The sequence below is a fragment of the Lynx canadensis genome, chromosome C2 (genome assembly GCF_007474595.2).
Source record: "Lynx canadensis isolate LIC74 chromosome C2, mLynCan4.pri.v2, whole genome shotgun sequence".
In the NCBI taxonomy this organism is placed as follows: domain Eukaryota; kingdom Metazoa; phylum Chordata; class Mammalia; order Carnivora; family Felidae; genus Lynx; species Lynx canadensis.
This window is the reverse complement of record NC_044311.2, coordinates 8,914,295-8,933,925: the sequence shown is the minus strand read 5'-3', so window position 1 is coordinate 8,933,925 and position 19,631 is coordinate 8,914,295. Positions and strand designations below refer to the sequence as shown.

At 42.4% G+C, this 19,631-nt stretch overlaps 1 protein-coding gene across 1 annotated transcript in view; it reads left to right on the top strand.

Annotated features, from left to right (window-relative positions):
- The window catches only part of ULK4 (unc-51 like kinase 4), a 572,731-nt gene that overhangs the window by 397,667 nt on the left and 155,433 nt on the right, over window positions 1-19,631 (top strand). Inside the window, 1 exon segment of the mRNA XM_030328370.2 lies at window positions 5,554-5,652. Coding sequence (XP_030184230.1) covers window positions 5,554-5,652 — 99 coding nt within the window.

The window sequence follows — 19,631 nt, the reverse complement described above, 5'->3', positions numbered from 1 at the left end:
TCCCAGCACCTGAAACACTGCTGTCCACACTACTCCCTGTAGACCCCATTCCCACCAACGAATGTGAAGTCACATGTCACCTCCTCTTACTTCCCTCCCGACCACCCAAACTGTGTCTACCTCTGTGGCAGTTTTCACACCCTGCCTTGAGCACAGTTGTTTGTTTTTTGTTTTGTTTTTTAATTTTATTTAAATTCAAGTTAGTTCACATACAGTATAATAATGGTTTCAGGAGTAGAATTTAGTGATTCATCACGTACATATAACACCCAGTGCTCATGCCAACTGGTGTCCTCCTTCATGCCCATCACCCATTTAACCCATCTCCCCACTGACCTCCCCTCCAGCACCCCTCAGTTTGTTCTATTTAAGAGAACAAACTCTTATGGTTTGCCTCCCTCTCTGTTTTTGCCTTATTTTTCCTTCCTTTCCCCTGTGTTTATCTGTTTTGTTTCTTAAATTCAGTATGAGTGAAATCATATGGTGTTTGTCTTTCTCTGACTGACTTATTTCGTTCAGCACCGTTGTTTGGAAGCATGCTGTTCTTTTGGTCAAACCGTGAGACCCTACAGAGTGGGGACCCGAATTGTGTCATCCGCGGATGGTGAGCAGGCGCGTGGTGATAATCGGGCGCACAGCGAGTGCTGGATTGTCTGGGCCCCACTGTTGCAGGCAGCGCTCCATTTTGTGCTTAAACCTCTGGGGACGTCAGACCTCCAACTGCCTGAGGAACTGACTGTCCCTTGTTCTCTACAGATCCTTACTTCTGTGTTAGTTTAACAGACCTCTGTTGAGTACCTGCTTGTGTGCACTAGACTCGTGTAGCAGTGCTAGATATAAGGAAAAGTCAGATAAAAACAGAGAGGGAGCCAAGCCATAAGGGACTCTGAAAGACAGGGAACAAACTGAGGGCTGCTGGAGGGGAGGAGGGTGGGGGGAGGGGCTGAATGGGGGATGGGCATGGGGGGGGCACTTGTTGGGATGAGCGCTCGGTGTTGCAGGTCAGAGATGAATCACTAAATTCTACTCCTGAAACCAGTACCACACTGTGTGTGAACTAACTTGAATTTAAATAAGTAAATTTAAAAAAAAAGAATTGTGTTTCCCTGGCCTTGTGTTGACTTATATTTTTTTCAGCTGTACTCCTTTACCTCATTTTGGACAGTGCTGTGTTGTCATTTAATATTAAAGATGGCTCATAAGTTGGCGTTCCCAGGTCTTATATGTTTAAGGCTGTTAAGTTTGTGTTTCTGTCCAGAGTTCTCCCATGAAATGCATCCTTAGAAATCCAGCAGCTTTCTCAAAATGATCGCCAACACAACGCATCCTCACCTCAAATTCAACATTGTTCAAAGCTAACCCTGGGATTTGCCTCCCCCGATCACCCCGCTGCCCCAAGGCCTGCCACCCCCATCCTGCTGTGCAAACGAGCAACCTGGGAGTCACTCGTAAACTTTCTCTCCTTTTCATACTCCACATCTAATCTGTCACCAGATAATGTAGACTTTACCTTAAATACCTAATACGTCCAACCACTTCTCTCAACCCCTACTGCCCCAGTTCAGTCTACCATCCTTCCTTACTTAGGCTATAGCTGGGCGGGCCAAGAACATTGGATGGCTGGGAGGGGGGTAAGGTACTGTGCGGCAGTGACAGGGGCAAGAGAGTTATGGGCCAGAGGCAAAGGCAGAGGACCTAGATGGAGAGGGTAATAGCGATGTCATAGCAGAGAGAGAATATCCTTGCTGCGGAAAGGGCCCCTTACAAAATGCACACAGTGGCCCACAGACCCAGGCCATCTAGAGGCTGCCCTTAGGGAGTGTGGTGTTAAGGACCTGGAGACAGACTGAAAGGAGAGGTGGGCCTGGGCCCCTGAGATTGTTATTCAGGATTTGTTTTTTTTTTTTTTCCTCCTACATCCCTGCTGGGATTCCCATGTGCACAGAGCTTCCGTTGCGGTGCCACATTTTTGCAAGGAGACGAGTTTGTATTGTAGTCCTGGTATGAACTTCTCTGTTGTGCAGACAGGCAGCATTCCCCCACAACCCTTGGCAGCTTTGTAGGGAGGTGGTACCTGAGTACTGGTGGGCAGAGTCTAGATGTTTCTTGGTAACAGTAACTAATGACCATGTAGATCTTAGAGGCTGTGGAGGACTACTGGATGTCCCGGTGGGAAGAGTCCCACAGTGTGTACTTGTTCTTGTCGCCCCATCTGCTTGCTCCCGTGTGTTCGGAAAGGAAGTCGTGGCATCGTGCCCCCGCACGGCCTAGGTGCTGGTCTGCAAGACTGCCTTATCTTTCCCAAGAGAGAGTCCGTTTGCTCTACAGGGTAACATGTTAGTGAGGAAAGGCCATGATTCTGTCTCATGCCGTGCTTCAGAAGACGGGATCAACAGCCAAGAATCAGAAGAGTTCAGACCTCCAGGGTGATGTTGCACATTTGTTTTCTGGAAGGAAATTCTACCTTTCTGGTAAAGTCAGTTGGGAAAGCAGGAGGTGTGGGGGTGGGGAGAAGAGAAGGAAGCTCCACGCTACGATTACCTTGGTTCCCCTTGAGTACAGAGAGGTTAAAAGGCAGGTGTCTGCTTTTCACTTGAGCCCCTGTGAGCCAGAGAAAGCAGGCGGCTCAAATTCTGCCCACAGTTGTGGGTCTGTTCAAATTTTCTCTTTCTTCCCGGTTGTGTTTTGGTAGTGTGTAAGTGTCTAGGAATTTGTCCATTTCTTCCAGGATGTTCAGTTTGTTGGCATATAATTTTTCATAGTATTCTCTGATAATTGCTTGTACTTCTGAGGGATTGGTTGTGATAAATCCATTTTCATTCATGATATTATCTATTTGGGTCCTCTCTCTTTTCTTTTTGAGAAGTCTGGTTAGGGGTTTATCAGTTTTGTTTATTTTTTCAAAAAACCAGCTCTTAATTTCATTGATCTGTTTTTTTTGGATTCTATATTGTTTGTTTCTGCTCTGATCTTTACGATTTCTCTTCTTCTGCTGGGTTTCTTTGTTGTTCTGCTTCTAGTTCCTTTGGGTGTGCTGTTAGACTCTGTATTTGGGATTTTTCTTGTTTCTTGAGATAGGCCTGGATTGCAGTGTATTTTCCTCTTAGCGCTGCCTTTGCTGCATCCCCAAGGGTTTGGACTGTTGTGTTTTCATCTTCATTTGTCTCCATATATCTTTAAATTTCTTCTTTAATTGCCTGGTTGACCCATTCATTCTTTAACCTCCGTGCCTTTGGAAGTTTTCCAAACTTTCTCCTGTGGTTGATTTCAAATGGTGCTGGGAGAACTGGACAGCAGCATGCAGAAGAATGAAACTAGACCACTGTCTTACACCATACACAAAAATAAACTCAAAATAGATGAAAGATCTAAATGGGAGACAGGAAACCATCAAAACCCTAGAGGAGAAAACAGGCAACAACCTCTTTGACCTAAGCCACAGAAATTGCTTGCTCCACGCATCTCCAAAGGCAAGGGATTTAAAAGCAGAAATGAACCATTGAGACCTCATCAAGATAAAAAGCTCCTGCACTGCAAAGTAAATGATCAACAAACTAAAAGGGAACCAACAGAATGGGAGAAGATATTTGCAAATGACATATCGGATAAAGGGTTAGTATCCAAAATCTATAAAGAACGTATCAAACTCAACACCCAAAAAACAAATAATCCAGTGAAGAGATGGGCAGATGTGAATAGACACTTCTCCAAAGAAGACATCCAGGTGGCCAACCGACACATGAAAAGATGCCCAACATCGCCCCTCATCAGGGGGAAATACAAATCAAAACCACACTGAGATACCACCTCACGCCAGTCAGAGTGGCTAAAATGAACAAATCAGGAGACTACAGATGCTGGGGAGGATGTGGAGAAATGGGAACCCTCTTGCACTGTTGGTGGGAATGCAAACTGGTGCAGCCGCTGTGGAAAACAGTGTGGAGGTTCCTCCAAAAATTAACAACAGATCTACCCTATGACCCAGCAATAGCACTGCTAGGAATTTACCCAAGGGATACAGGAGTGCCGATGCATAGGGGCACTTGTACCCCAATGTTCATAGCAGGACTTTCAACAATAGCCAAATTATGGAAGGAGCTTAAATGTCCATCAACTAATGAATGGATAAAGAAGATGTGGTTTATATATACAATGGAATACTACTTGGCAATGAGAAAGAATGAAATCATGCCATTTGCAAAAACATGGATGGAACTGGAGGGTATTATGCTAAGTGAAATAAGTCAGAGAAAGACAGATATCGTATTTTTTTACTCATGTGGATCTTGAGAAACTGAACAGAAGCCCATGGGGGTAGGGAAGGGGAAAAAAATTACAAACAGAGAGGAAGGGGGGCAAACCATAAGAAATTCTCAAATAGAGCAAACTAAGGGTTGATGCGGGTAGGGGGCAGGGGAGAGGGGAAAATGGGTGATGGGCATTGAGGAGGGCGCTTGTTGGGATGAGCACTGGGTGTTGTATGTAAGCAATGAACCATGGGAATCTACCCTAAAAACCAAGAGCACACTTTACACACTGTATGTTAGCCAATTTAACAATAAATTATATTTAAAATAAATAAATACATACATACATAAAATGAAAAAAAAATGAAAAAAAAAATTCTACCCATAGGCCTGAAGTTTGGAAGGACCTGGGCCTCCATGAAAAGAGTCTGGGAGTCCAGGCTAATAACCTGAGACAGGCAGTCTATACAGCCTTCTCTGAAGGCCCTGGCAGAGGTCATTACTTACAAGTAGTTGTATTTCCTCTGAGTGAAATTAAAAACAAGAAATGTGTGAATGAATTGTGCACATACTGCAGCAAACACAATAAATAGTCAGTGCCTTTTTTCAACATAAAATTATTCACCTCTGTAATGGAGATCGGACCGTTCTGTAAAACTCCTGAGAACAGACACACCTTAGAGCCCCTCCCTTCTCATTGCCTTTTTCCATTGCAGTTTAAGCCCGTCCCTCCTAAGCAGTGTAGACCTATGTCTGATACATTGCACTGGGACATTGGACAGCTCTTCTAGATGTTATTCAAGCATGTGCACGCAGGGAAGGAAAGCATACCAGAATTCTACGATGATGGCATGCATCGTATACTGTGTATAATCATGCTCACGAGAAATGAGCACTCGTGATTTGGATTCCGGCTTTGTCACTCGTTGTCTTTGGGGCTTTCGACAAATTACTTAACTTCTCTGAACTTAAGTGTTCTCACCTGAAAAATGTGCATGAAAGCACCTCATCTCAGCATGGTTGGAAAGATAAAGTCCCATCCACAGTACATGAATGTAAACATCATTCTGCCAATGACGGCCTTGGTCTTGCTTTATCTGTGGGCCATCTGGGTCTGTCTCTGCAGCCTGAGCTGGTGGCAGTGGCACTGAGAGTACTCTTTGTCATGTTATAACACAGCATAACTTCTCAGGGTGCCATGGGGGATTGCTTCCTCAGCCCCCTTCCTCTCCTACACTGAGTGGATCTGTCTCCTCTGGCCAAACTGACTAATTTCCAAGAACCCCTTTCCCTTCTCTTGCTCAAGGCACAGAAGTCTGGCTCAGGAGGGGACACCCAAGCCGCGGAGGACCTGCTTCTGCTGAGCAAACCACTGACAGACCTCATCAGCCTGCTCGTTCCGCTGGTAAGAGCTCACCTGTTCGTGTGTCTTTCAGAGCCCTCCTGAGGTGGTAGTAATTTTATTTCAATTTCACGATGCCGTGATTTTTTTATGCTACTTTAATTCTTTTCAAAGCTAGAACCAAAAGAAATTTCAGAAGATTATTTGGCCTAGAAACACTAAATTTCTACTTTATTTTAAAACTAGATGGCTTATTCATTTCAATAGGTATTTAAGGCAGAATTTCTCAAATCCGTCTTGATGAGCGTGAGGTCAAAAATTCGAGAAATGAATTCCAAGAAGGAAGAAGAAATCGCTATTATCAGTATTTCTCAAAAAGATATTTTAGAGTAGTACTCGGCATGCAGGACTCTGCAGGAGTGCAGTAGGATGCACACAGGGGCCCCTGGGTAGCTCGGTCAGTTAAGTGTCTGATTGTTGAATTCGGCTCAGGTCATGATCTCACGGTTCGTGAGTTCAAGCCTCGTGCCGGGCTCTGTGCTGAATGTGGGGCCTGCTTGGGAGTCTCTGTCTCTTTCTGCCCCTCCCTGCTTTTGCTCTTTCTCAAAATAAACACACTTAAAATAGGAGCATGCACGCTGACCTAGATAACACTTCCCTAAATTTTCACAGATGTGGGAGATAAGTGAGGTTCAAGGCAAACAAGTAAGACTACACAAGACCACTGAATATATGACAAGAGCCCAGCAGGAACTTGGAGTTTGGACCAACCAAACAGTTTTAACCAAACTTAAAGAGGACCCAGTGTCTAGACACATGACTTCTACAAAGCATTCAGTCAGAGGGTGGGTTGGTGACATTCCGTGAAGACTCCTGAAAGCCTCTTCAGATTTGGGGAGCCAAGGACTGGGGGCCCCTGTAGCCCCAGGGAACTTAACCTCTTGTGGCCTCCACTCTCCACCGAGTGAAGATGGAGACAGACCTTCATTTCTCTCAGAATTGCTAGGATTTGTCCTTTTCTGCTCAGTGGCTTTCAAAGGAAGGCAAATGTAGTTTGGATGAATAATTCTGTAGACTTAATTGGGTTCAACAAATGTACGTTTGGTTCAATGGAGTAAAAAAAGTGGGGAAATCAGTCAGTTCTGGGTTATATCAAATAATGGCATATGTGGAGTAAAGCAGTCACAAAAAAAAGGTGTCGGTGGGCTCATAATGAAGTGTGGGAATAGCCCCAAACCCCAGGGAACATCCTCAAACCCAACGGTGGAAGGATCTTTAGTGTAGAAGATCTTTTGTGTGAAGCTACATGGAAAATAGAACACTCACTGCTCAGCTCAGAGTATGGGGACTGAACTCTGACAGCCAGCTCTCTCTTCGGCCAAGAGCAGGAAACAGATGAGGCTCCCAAAAACAGAGGAAAGACTAACACAAACCAGACTCTCTTTTATATAAGAGATTCAAAACAGCATGAAATTAAAAAAATATATATGTGTGTATATACACATACATATAAATTGATGCAATATATGATATATTAGATAATTATATTTATAGAGAATAAAGATTAAACAAGACAGATGAAGAAGATCTATCTTAAGAAAGAAATGCAGGGGCGCCTGGGTGGCTCAGTCGGTTGAGCGTCCGACTTCGGCTCAGGTCACGATCTCGCGGTCCGTGAGTTGGAGCCCCGCGTCGGGCTCTGGGCTGATGGCTCAGAGCCTGGAGCCTGCTTCCGGTTCTGTGTCTCCCTCTCTCTCTGCCCCTCCTCCGTTCATGCTCTGTCTCTCTCTGTCTCAAAAATAAATAAACATTAAAAAAAAAATTAAAAAAAAAGAAAGAAATGCAGAATCCATTATAGGCAAAACTTCTAGAACACTCTTTTTCACATGTATCTTATAGACCAAGTTTTGGTATTTGCTACATCCTCAGATTTGCTTTCTTTTAACAGGCAAATGTATTCCAGTTAGATATATTGTTAAACTTGTCTTTGATCTTAACTTTATTGTCTTATTTTATATTTTCTTTCTAAATTTGTTTAAACGTTAACATAAGGCTTAATGTATAAAAAAGTCTTTAACAGAACAAAAAGATGCTACAAAGATCTGGAATAAAATCCACAGGAGTATATACCAACTATGAACTTTTTGGTGTCATATATTAGAACATAGGACTGTGTAAAGAAAGGAACAAAAATACACCAGAGGAAATCCAAAAAACACTGTAGGATCAAGAGATTTAACTTCTCTTTCTCATCGCCTGACAGACCAAGTGAATAAATATAATGATGTAGAGTAGGAGTTGATAAGCCATTGCCTGCAGGCTAACTCTGGCCCACTGCCTATTTTCGTAAATAAAGTTTTATTGAACAGAGCCACATAGACCTTTTGTTTACATATTGTCTGTGGCTGCTTTTGCACCTTCATAAGTGTTGAGGAGTTACAGTAGAGACCTTATAGCTCACAAGCCTATGTTATTTACTATCTGGCTCTTCACAGAAGAAGTTTGTTTATGCCTGTATAATGAGTATAAACATTTTAATAAAATGGAGCTAAGAGAAATATATCTGTCTCTGTACCTTGAAAACAGAAACTGTACCTTCTGTTCAGTTTGCCAGACACATCTTGAAAAGTTGGTCTTGCGTTATGTTAAAAGCATATCAATAAATTCCAATAAGGAGGAATTGTATAGACCACACTCTTCAACCATAATGCAATTAAACTGGAAGGAAAAATAAGAATAGAAGATGCACTGTTAGCAAATACTATCTGTGAGTGTAGTTAAAGAATAAACCATTGTGGGGCACCTGGGTGGCTCAGTCAGTTAAGCATCTGACTTTGGCTCACGTCATGATCTCACAGTCCGTGAGTTCGAGCCCTGCGTCGGGCTCTGTGCTGACAGCTCAGAGCCTGGAGCCTGTTTCAGATTCTGTGTCTCCCTCTCTCTCTGACCCTCTCCCATTCATACTCTGTCTCTCTCTGTCTCAAAAATAAATAAACATTAAAAAAAAAAAAAGAATAAACCATTGTGATTGTATCAGTCTGGGTCCAATCAGAAGGCAGAAACCATGCAGTGATTTAAATAGGAGAGTTGTATCTTTTTTTTTTTTTTAATAATATACTTCTTTTTTTTCTTTTTTTAATCTTTTCAGTTTCTTTATTCTTTGCTTCTTCTTTTCCCATTTTGAATTTAACTTTAGGTAGTTAGCGTATGGTGCAATATTGGTTTTAGAGTAGAATTCAGTGATTCATCACTTAAATACAACACCCATGCTCATCATAACAAGTGCTCTCCTTAGTACCCATCACCCATCTAGCCCATCTCCCATTCACCTCTTTCTCAACCCTCAGTTTGTTCTCTGTCATTAAGAGTCTCTTGTGGCTTGTTTCCTATATGTTTATCTGTTTTGTTTCTTAAATTCCATGAGTGAAATAATATGGTATTTGTCTTTCTGTGGTTGACTTCTTTCACTTAGCATAATACAGTCCAGCTCCATCCATGTCATTGTCAATGGCAAGATTTCATTCTTTTTGATGGCTGAGCATTATTCCATTGTGTATATGTACTACATCTTTTTTTTCTTTTTCTTTTTTAATTTTCTTTTTTATATTTTAAAATTACATCCAAATTAGTTAGCATATAGTGCAACAATGATTTCAGGAGTAGATTCTTTAGTGCCCCTTACCCATTTAGATCATCCCCCCTCCCACAACCCCTCCAGTAACCCTCTGTTTGTTCTCCATATTTATGAGTCTCTTCTGTTTTGTGCCCCTTCCTGTTTTTATATTATTTTTGCTTCCCTTCCCTTATGTTCATCTGTTTTGTCTCTTAAAGAGCTCATATGAGTGAAGTCACAGGATTTGTGTCTTTCTCTGACTAATTTCACCGAGCATAATACCCTCCAGTTCCATCCATGTAGTTGCAAATGGCAAGATTTCATTCTTTTTGATTGCCGAGTAATACTCCATTGTATATATATACCACATCTTCTTTATCCATTCATCCATCGATGGATATTTGGGCTCTTTCCATACTTTGGCTTTTGTGATAGTGCTGCTATAAACATGGGGGTGCATGTGCCCCTTCAAAACAGCACACCTGGATCCCATGGATAAATGCCTAGTAGTGCAATTGCTGGGTTGTAGGGTAGTTCTATTTTTAGTTTTTTGAAGAACCTCCATACTGTTTTCCAGAGTGGTCACACCAGCTTGCATTGCCACCAACAATGCAAAAGAGATCCTCTTTCTCCGCATCCTCGCCAACATCTGTTGTTGCCTGCGTTGTTAATGTGAGCCATTCTGACAGGTGTAAGGTGGTATCTCATGGTGGTTTTGATTTGTATTTCCCGGATGGTGAGTGATGTTGAGCATTTTTTCATGTGTCGGTTAGCCATCTGGATGTCTTCTTGGGAGAAGTGTCTTTTCATGTCTTTTGCCCATTTCTTCACTGGATTATTTGTTTTTTGGGTGTTGAGTTTGATAAGTTCTTTGTAGATTTTGGATACTAACCCTTTATCTGCTATGTCATTTGCAAATATCTTCTCCCATTCTGTCGGTTGCCTTTTAGTTTTGCTGATTGTTTCCTTCACTGTGCAGAAGGTTTTTATTTTGATGATGTCCCAGTAGTTCATTTTTGCTTTGGTTTCCCTTGCCTCTGGAGACGTGTTGAGTAAGAAGTTGCTGTGGCCAAGGTCAAAGAGGTTTTTGCCTGCTTTCTCCTCGAGGATTTTGATGGCTTCCTGTCTTACATTGAGGTCTTTCATCCATTTTGAGTTTATTTTTGTGTATGATGTAAGAAAGTGATCCAGGTTCATTCTTCTGCATGTCACTGTCCAGTTTTCCCAGCACCACTTGCTGAACAGACTATCTCTATTCCATTGGATTTTCTTTCCTGCTTTGTCAAAGATTAATTGGCCACACGTTTGTGGGTCCATTTCTGGGTTCTCTATTCTGTTCCATTGATCTGAGTGTCTGTTTTTGTGCCAGTACCATACTGTTTTGATGATTACAACTTTGTAGTATAGCTTGAAATCCGGGATTGTGATGCCTCCTGCTTTGGTTTTCTTTTTCTTTTTTTTAAAAAAAATTTTTTTTCCAACATTTTTATTTATTTTTTTGGGACAGAGAGAGACAGAGCATGAACGGGGGAGGGGCAGAGAGAGAGGGAGACACAGAATCGGAAACAGGCTCCAGGCTCTGAGCCATCAGCCCAGAGCCCGACGCGGGGCTCGAACTCACGGACCGCGAGATCGTGACCTGGCTGAAGTCGGACGCTTAACCGACTGCGCCACCCAGGCGCCCCTGGTTTTCTTTTTCAAGATTGCTTTGGCTATTCGGGGTCTTTTGTGGTTCCATACAAATTGTAGGATTATTTGTTCTAGCTCTGTGAAGAAGGCTGATGTTATTTTGATAGGGATTGCATTGAATATGGAGATTGCTTTGGGTAGTAGCGACATTTTAACAATATTTGTTCTTCGTATCCAGGAGCATGGAATCTTTTTCCATTTTTTTGTGTCTTCTTCAGTTTCTTTCATAAGCTTTCTATAGTTTTCAGCATATAGATTTTTCACCTCTTTGGTTAGATTTATTCCTAGGTATTTTATGGTTTTTTGTGCAACTGTAAATGGGACCGATTCCTTGATTTCTCTCTCTGTTGCTTCATTGTTGGTGTATAGGAATGTACCCGACTTCTGTGCGTTGATTTTATATCCTGCAACTTTGCTGAATTCATGAATCAATTCTAGCAGTTTTTTGGTGGAATCGTTTGGGTTTTCCATATAGAGTATCATGTCATCTGCAAAGAGTGGAAGTTTGACCTCCTCCTGGCCGATTTGGATGCGTTTTATTTCTTTGTGTTGTCTGATTGCAGAGGTGAAGACTTCCAATACTATGTTAAATAACAGTGGCGAGAGTGGACATCCTTGTCTTGTTCCTGACCTTAGGGGAAAAGCTCTCAGTGTTTCCCCATTGAGGATGAGATTAGCGTTGGGTGTTTCATATATGGCTTTTATGATCTCGAGGTATGCTCCTTCTATCCCTGCTTTCTTGAGGGTTTTTATCAAGAAAGGATGCTGTATTTTGTCAAATGCTTTCTCTGCATCTATGGAGAGGATCATGTGGTTCTTGTCCTTTCTTTTATTGATGTGATGAATCACATTGACAGTTTTGCAGATATTGAACCAGCCCTGCATGCCAGGTTTAAATCCCACTTGGTCGTGGTGAATACTTTTTTTAATGTATTGTTGGATCCGGTTGGCTAATATCTTGTTGAGGATTTTTGTATCCATGTTCATCAGGGAAATCGGTCCCTAGTTCTCCTTTTTAGTGGGGTCTCTGTCTGGTTTTGGAATCAAGGTAGTGCTGGCTTCATAGAAAGAGTTTGGAAGTTTTCCTTTCATTTCTCTTTTTTGGAACAGCTTCAAGAGAATAGGTGTTAATTCTTCCTTAAATGTTTGGTAGAATTCCCCTGGAAAGCCATCTGGCCCTGGACTCTTGTTTTTTGGGAGATTTTTGATTACTAATTCGATTTCCTTACTGGTTATGGGTCTTTTCCAATTTTCTATTTCTTCCTGTTTCAGTTTTGGTAGTGTGTATATTTCTAGGAATTTGTCCATTTCTTCCAGATTGCCCATTTTATTGGCATTAAATAGGAGAATTTTAATATGAAACATTAGTAGCTATGAGAAAAGAGTAACTATAAGATTCAAAAAGAACTCTATAAGGTATCCTAAAACTGAGTGAGAGTAGTCAAGGAAGGACAGCCTTGACTAGGGACACCCCTACACTGAGGCTGTGGGTCAGACTTATTGGGAAACGCTTGCAGCCCATAGAACAGTGGACAAGTCTGCTGGGTTGCTCAGGCCAGAGAAGGTTCACCATTCCTGGGAAAACAAGAAGCAACCCTTGAGGATGCAGATGAATCCTAGCCAGGGGGCAGGCGTCAGAGGGACGGGGGGCCACTGTTGGGAGGCCTGAGGTACCCAGAATTTGTGTAGAGAGGACCACAGGAAACAAAGCTATGCGAGTGGCAGGCAAGCAGGGGGAGTCGGGTGGCCAGTATCCGTGGGAAGCCTGGGACACACAGGCTCCCTTGGGGAGGGCGACAGGACCATCATCACAGGTCAGACTACAGCTGAGGGTTGCTGAGGGACCACCCATTCTGGACCCATGGTTAGATTGGATCTCCACCAGATGCCTCACATTGACGCTTCCGACTGACAGACCCAGCAGGAGAGCATCCTCTTCCTGGGATGTGTCATCTCAGAGATTTTTCCCCGGCTCTTTGAGACTCCAAACTCTTACTCCTAGTAACTTGATCACCCTTATGTTCTAGTATATGGCCAGACGTCTGCCTAATGTGTGTGAGCTGTGCTGTGTGTATACCCATTGATCACCAGAGTCATTGCTTTTAAAAATGGCCTGTGACAAGAACATTGTAATATATCTTCTCCGGAAAAGATTAACACACATTTATAGCTGTGTATAAAGTGAAGAAAAATAGTACTAAGGCAATTGAGGACCTAAACTAGAGCACATACAGACCAAAGATAAATTTTACAGTGGTTGTTAAAAAATGTAATAGGTTACAGAATGAGGTGCTGGAATTGCTTTCCCATGGGGAGAAATAAACAGGCTCTCAGTTTTCATCTGACGTGGATAATTTTGGAGGTATTTCGCCTAAAGGCAGGTGGATGAACTTGTTGGCTTTTGACGTTCTTTCCAGATAATGGTCCTATTGAGTGAACATATCCTTAAGAGAAGAGAAAACCTGTCATCCCCTAATTTATGCCCCATATTTTTACAATACACTGTAGGAGAGTCATAGTGGAAGGTAGATAGGAGACAGGGATTTTTATTCTGTTTTGACTGTTAAACTGCTTTGAGAATCTGAGGGTTCTAGACCCTCTTCCCTGAAAAATGCATAGATTCACTTATGTGCAAGGTTGTGCACACAATTCACAATTTCATTGGGATCTCTGAACCCTCAATTGGAGCCATAGTATAAGATCTGGCTAAGAAAAGGTATAACCAATTGACCATGACTCCTGAAGAAATGACAGCACGAGGTAATTGTTTGACTGTAATATTTTATTTAAGAAGAGAAAATGAAAAGCTAGGCTATACATCCTACATGAGTTTTATAACTAACTAGATAACCAATTGCTGTAAGAAATTATGTTACAGCCTCCTTCTTCCTCAATTAGGTATTTTCAAAACTACAAGAGATAATTGCTTTCAATTTTTTTTACCTTAGCATACATTCGAGATGCCAGTATGTAGCCTGGTTTATATGTTTCACAATAACCATGCATTCCTTGGCCATTGAGAAGATGGCCCTCTGCAGTGTGGTCAGAGTGGAGGTCCGTACCGAGCATGAGAACGTAAGCTTCCTGTCCTGCACTGTCTCCCAAGCAGTTGACGATTCTCCCAGGAACAACACTTTAGCCTATAGCCACGAGATACTTACCAATTTGTGTTTCTGACGTCACTGTGCAATTTAAAAAATTGTGCCCCACAAAGCATAGGAGAGAAAAAGCAATTTCTTTTTTTCATTTTCTAATTTCTTTCTCTTAAGAAGTAACCAAATAGGTTTCTCTCTTTAAATAGTAATGGGCTTGTCTGTTGTTTCTTTTGCATGCTGCCTGCCTCACCAGTGGCCTGAAATACAGGTGATGGTTTTATGGTGATGGAGGCTGGGGGTCCTGAGTCATCCATTTGCGAGTCAAAGGCAAGAGATCGGGCCTCGTGTTAGCTCTCTAGTAAGCAGCTGCTCTAAGGAGTTACTGCCTCCTTTAATAGGGCTACCTCTCTTTCCAGTTCGCCACTGCCCATCTCTTCACTGGGCATCTCCATTGGATGCACCATAAACACCTCAGCTTCAGCAGGGTTAAAACAAATCCATAATCGCCTCCTTGAAACTGTTTCTCTTGTGTCCTGTGTCAGTGAATGACATTCATTTCCCCCCAGTGGCCCAAGCCAAGAACACAGGCATCATCTTGGCCTCTTTTCCTTTGCCATCCCGCCCCATTCCGTCAAGCCACCAAAACTCAGACTGCCATCCCTCTTCATTCCCGTGGGCAGTGTTGTAAAGGCCACCACCATCTTGTGCATGCAGGGCCATGGTGGCCTTCTCCCTGGGATTTTTGCCTGCTCTCGCCCTGCCCACCGTCTTCTTCAGTGGAGGCGGCGTGCTTTCTCTTCAGAGAAAGACTCCTGCAAACTCGTCTTCTCACTCATTGACTTAAAACCTTTCAATGATCCCCCACTCTTCGTGGATAAATTCCGACTCCTTAACAGGTTTACAAAACCATGTATGATCTGGCACTTAGTTTCTAGCATCATCTCTTGATTCTCTTTGCCCTGCCCTGTGTTCTGCACCCCAACTCTTTTCATTTCTTTAAATGTTCCTCCATTTCCCTTGTCTCTGCCCAGAACATGCTCTTCCTCCTCCTACTTGGCCGACTCTCCCTCAGCTTTCAGCTCTTGGGCTTCGATGTCTCTTGTTTCCAGCTTGGCTCTTGGGTCTGGTGCAAAGGAGGGATTTGGTAAACATTTGTGTAGGAGAGCAAGGTAATTGCTGACCAATGCAGTATATTTTCTACCTTTCCTCAGTATAACCAAGAATAGACCATGTTTGGTAAGACATAGATTCAAGTACAAATTTATCCAGAAAGTTCATCTGCACCATTGCTCTCCTGCCCTCGCTAAGCCAGCCCCTCTTAGGACTGGTAATGATGATGCCTCGCGAGCTTGTTTGCTTTAAAATGGCATCATCTGGATTTCTCCCTAGAGGTTGACCTCTTTCTTGGCAGGAGTTGCCCTGACCTTCAGCGGGAAGCCTATATTCCTGAAATAACCCATATCCTACCTTAGATTGACAGGAAAGGATACAAAAGGGCAGGTAGCATTGCCCAAGGACTTCTGTTTCTGGAAAGTTGCTATACTTATAGTAACTGCAAAATATAAAAACCCAGCCCTGGAATCACCGCAGCAGCAGTGAGCATAAAATCCTCTGAGCCATCAAAATAGAAGCTTCAGTATCATTACTTTCTCTGAAAGGAGACTCCCCCCCCGCCGACCCCCAACGCAGGATTCTGACATTCAGCGTTTGCACTTGGGGAGCTGTAGGAAAGAAACATCCCCAAGCTGCAGGTGTGTTTTCTGCCATGACTTCCTATACCTTTTCTTGAAGAGGTTGCAGTATAGTGGTAGGTTTTACTTTTTAAAAAAAAATTTTTTTTTTCAACGTTTATTTATTTTTGGGACAGAGAGAGACAGAGCATGAACGGGGGAGGGGCAGAGAGAGAGGGAGACACAGAATCGGAAACAGGCTCCAGGCTCTGAGCAGTCAGCACAGAGCCCGACGCGGGGCTCGAACTCACGGACCGCGAGATCGTGACCTGGCTGAAGTCGGACGCTTAACCGACTGCGCCACCCAGGCGCCCCTGGTGGTAGGTTTTTCTAATGGCATTTTGTTGTTGGCCAGAGCCGCCGGCGTGAAGTTGAGTAGGCAAGCATTCAGTTATGCGGTGGGGGTGCCAGAAAGCAACCCCCCTAAAGATCGTTCTCTCCCATTGATTACCCAAACTCCTGTATTCTTATTGCCCTCTTTTCAAGCCTTCTTTCAAATAGTGATGCTTTAACATGAAAGCATGTCACGTGTTTCACAAAAGAAGATCGGGGCAGCAGGGCAGACCAATGGAAGAAAAAGAGGAAGTTTGAGGGACAGAAACAGAACTGAATGTGGAACTGTGAAACATGGGTCATGCCAAAATCAAAGTCTAGTTAATAAAGGTTTTTGGGGTGTACTTTATTCTTTGTTCCCAGCACGCTTGTCTTGACTTAGTAATTAATGGTTGAGTGTTTTATGTGCCTCCGTGAGAAAAGTGAGTGTTACTAATTGGACTCTTATAACTGGCTCCAAACGTTATTAGAACTAGCCACAGACACATCAGAATTGTTTGGTTTTATATTTGCACATCTCACTTATGTAACGACCAGAAGGCAATAACAGCCTGCAGTTTTTGAAGTTCCACACTTGTCCATTTTTGAAGCAGTGTCTGTAAAGAGGTGATGTTTAGGAAGAGGCCACTTAAATTACCTAGAAATATCCCAGAAGAAAAGTGGGCAAAAGATTGGAGTGGACAGTTCACAACAACAAAAGTGCAAATATCCAATGTTAATTTCACTGAATGCATTTAAGCACACTATGAATAACAGAAAATTAAATTTTTAAAATTTATTGATTTATTTTGAGAGAAAGAAAGAGTGTGAATGGGGGAGGGGCAGACAGAAAGAGAGAGAGAATGCTGAGCAGTCTCCACAGTGTCAGCACGGAGCCTGATGTGGGATTCAAACCCACCAACCGTGAGATCATGACCTGAGCCAAAGTCAGATGCATAACTGACTGAGCCACCCAGGCGCCCCAGAAAATTAATTTTTAAAAATGCAATACGGGCTTCAAAGTTAGAAGCTTACTTTGGGGACAAAAAGAGGTAAATAAAAATATACATAGGTCCATATCAAAAGCCTTAAAATTATTTATATTCCCTAATATAGTCATTCCACTTCTAGAAAATTTATGCACAGAAAATAGAGAAATACTGAATGACTTGTGTAAACAGGTATTTTCACAGCTTTGTCTTTGGTATCAAACACTTTGGTAATAACCTCTGTGTTGCTCAGTTAGAAATTAAATAATTTCCATTCTTAGGGTAGAATGCTGTTATGCTATTAAATATAGTTCCCAAGCATATTTAACAGCATGGGGAAATATTTGTAACATAAGGCTAAGGAAAATATCAGAATATATATTAATTGTAGGATGCTAATGTAAAATGTAATAAATTTTAAAGTATGTATCATAAAAAATTCACAGGTATTCAAAATGTATATATAGGGGCGCCTGGGTGGCGCAGTCGGTTAAGCGTCCGACTTTAGCCAGGTCACGATCTCGCGGTCCGCGAGTTCGAGCCCCGCGTCGGGCTCTGGGCTGATGGCTCAGAGCCTGGAGCCTGTTTCCGATTCTGTGTCTCCCTCTCTCTCTGCCCCTCCCCTGTTCATGCTCTGTCTCTCTCTGTCCCGAAAATAAATAAACGTTGAAAAAAAAAATTTTTCAAAATGTATATATATTTTAAATTGGCATCATTTTATAATTACTATATGTCATGATGCTCACAGAGGCAATCCTTACTTTTTTTTTTTAATGTTTGTTTATTTTTGAAAGAGTGGGAGAGACCAAGTATAAGCCGGGAGGGGGCCGAGAGAAAGGGAGACACACAATCTGAAGCAGGCTTCAGGCTCTGAGCTGTCAGCACAGAGCCCGATGTGGGACTCAAACCCACGAACCGTGAGATCACGACCTGAGCCAAAGTCGGACGCCCAAGCGACTCAACCACCCAGGCGCCCCGGCAATCCTTTACTTTCACGGGGCTTTAATATGTACAAATTTCAGCCAGATAACAGCAGTCCTCCGCAAGATCGTTCGGTTTTCAGTCACTTTGTTGGATTCACTCTGAGTAATTGCGTGAAGTACAGACTTTGCTGCTAGCTCTTCAGTGAAAAAATCCGCATGTACATAATTGATGTGCATCATCATCAGTGACCAGTCGTGCACTTACGTGAAAATCTGCCAGTGATTGGTCACGTTACATGTATTATTTAGTTCACACGCAGCAAAGCATGTAGTTACGTTGCCTCCTTGTCTTCCAATGATAAACCCATGAAGCATTTTACAAAAGCGGATAATTGACTGAGAGAATTGTGCAACGAAGACAGAAGGGCAGCAAAGAAGCTAAAAGCGATTAATGATGCAAGGGAAATTTGAAACTAATGTAAACGGAGTTGCAGGAGGAACAGCAGACGTCAGGAATGTTGACAATGGTTAAGAGGTTCTAGATAGGCAGCCAGAGGAACTTAGTGGAAGTGAAGTCATCTACATAAATGAGGAAAGTGATTTTGAAGAAAAGAAGGGAGTCTCAGCGGGAGCAAGGCAGGCAAAAAGAAAAAAAAAAAGACAAAAACAAGAAAACCTTCACATTACGAGAATCCTGGGAGATATTTTCCAACAGTGAAAGCATAAAGGATAAAATGTTGGGAGGTGAGCCAGAGTTAGAAAGGAGCATGACAGTTGCCCAAGGCATAGAAAAAAATGCTCTCTCTGTATGGTGAGTTGCATGACAGAAAAGCAGCAAGCACCATTCAAACTACTCTTGATAAGTATTTTTTCAGAACAACGAAAACAAAAACAAACCCTTAATTCTCACTGTTTGTAATGTTTTGGATTACAGCAGTAAATATCAGGTTTACTGTTTATGTATTCTTCTGCACGTTTATAAGACACACACACACTTAATCTTGATATTGAAAGTTTTTAATGTTTTGATAAACTTTAAAGGTCATGGCACAGTTGTAACTTCCCCACTCATTAAGATCATTTTGCATGGTTAAAATTTGCCTGGTCATTTTTGCGGTCCCCTCCTACCACGCAGAGTAGGTAGTCAGGACAGACGTACTCTGCAGTGGTTAACGCTGGGTGGTAGGAGGACATGTGATTTCTATTTTTTTTAGTACCATCTGTAGCTTTCAGCTTTTATAAATTTGAACATTTGTTACTTTCATAATCATAAAAGGTTTTAAGTCCTCCTTTCTACCTTATATAATCCCATCTTACTCAGCAGAAAACAATTTCTACTATTGAATTTCTATTTCCTCTGCCCTTTCCCGGCTTCGTACTACCCTCTCGTGAATGAGAGACCTCCCTCTGCCGTCAGCCAACAGCTGGTCTTTGTTGTGGTTGTTGTTACAACGTGAAGTCGCCTTCCGCTTCGTCTTCCACAGTGTCCTCAGGACAACTTTTCTTTCAGTGAAGTGTGGAGCAGCGTTTCAGCCAGAGACTTGCAGCTTCCTGACAATAGATTCTTGAATTACAGAGATCCAGAGTATACTCCTCCGAAAATATACGAGATCTCCAGTATATCTTCATAAGCATTATGCATAAGATCAAGGAACGGCCGCAGACTAGCCAATTCATCACACAACAAAAGA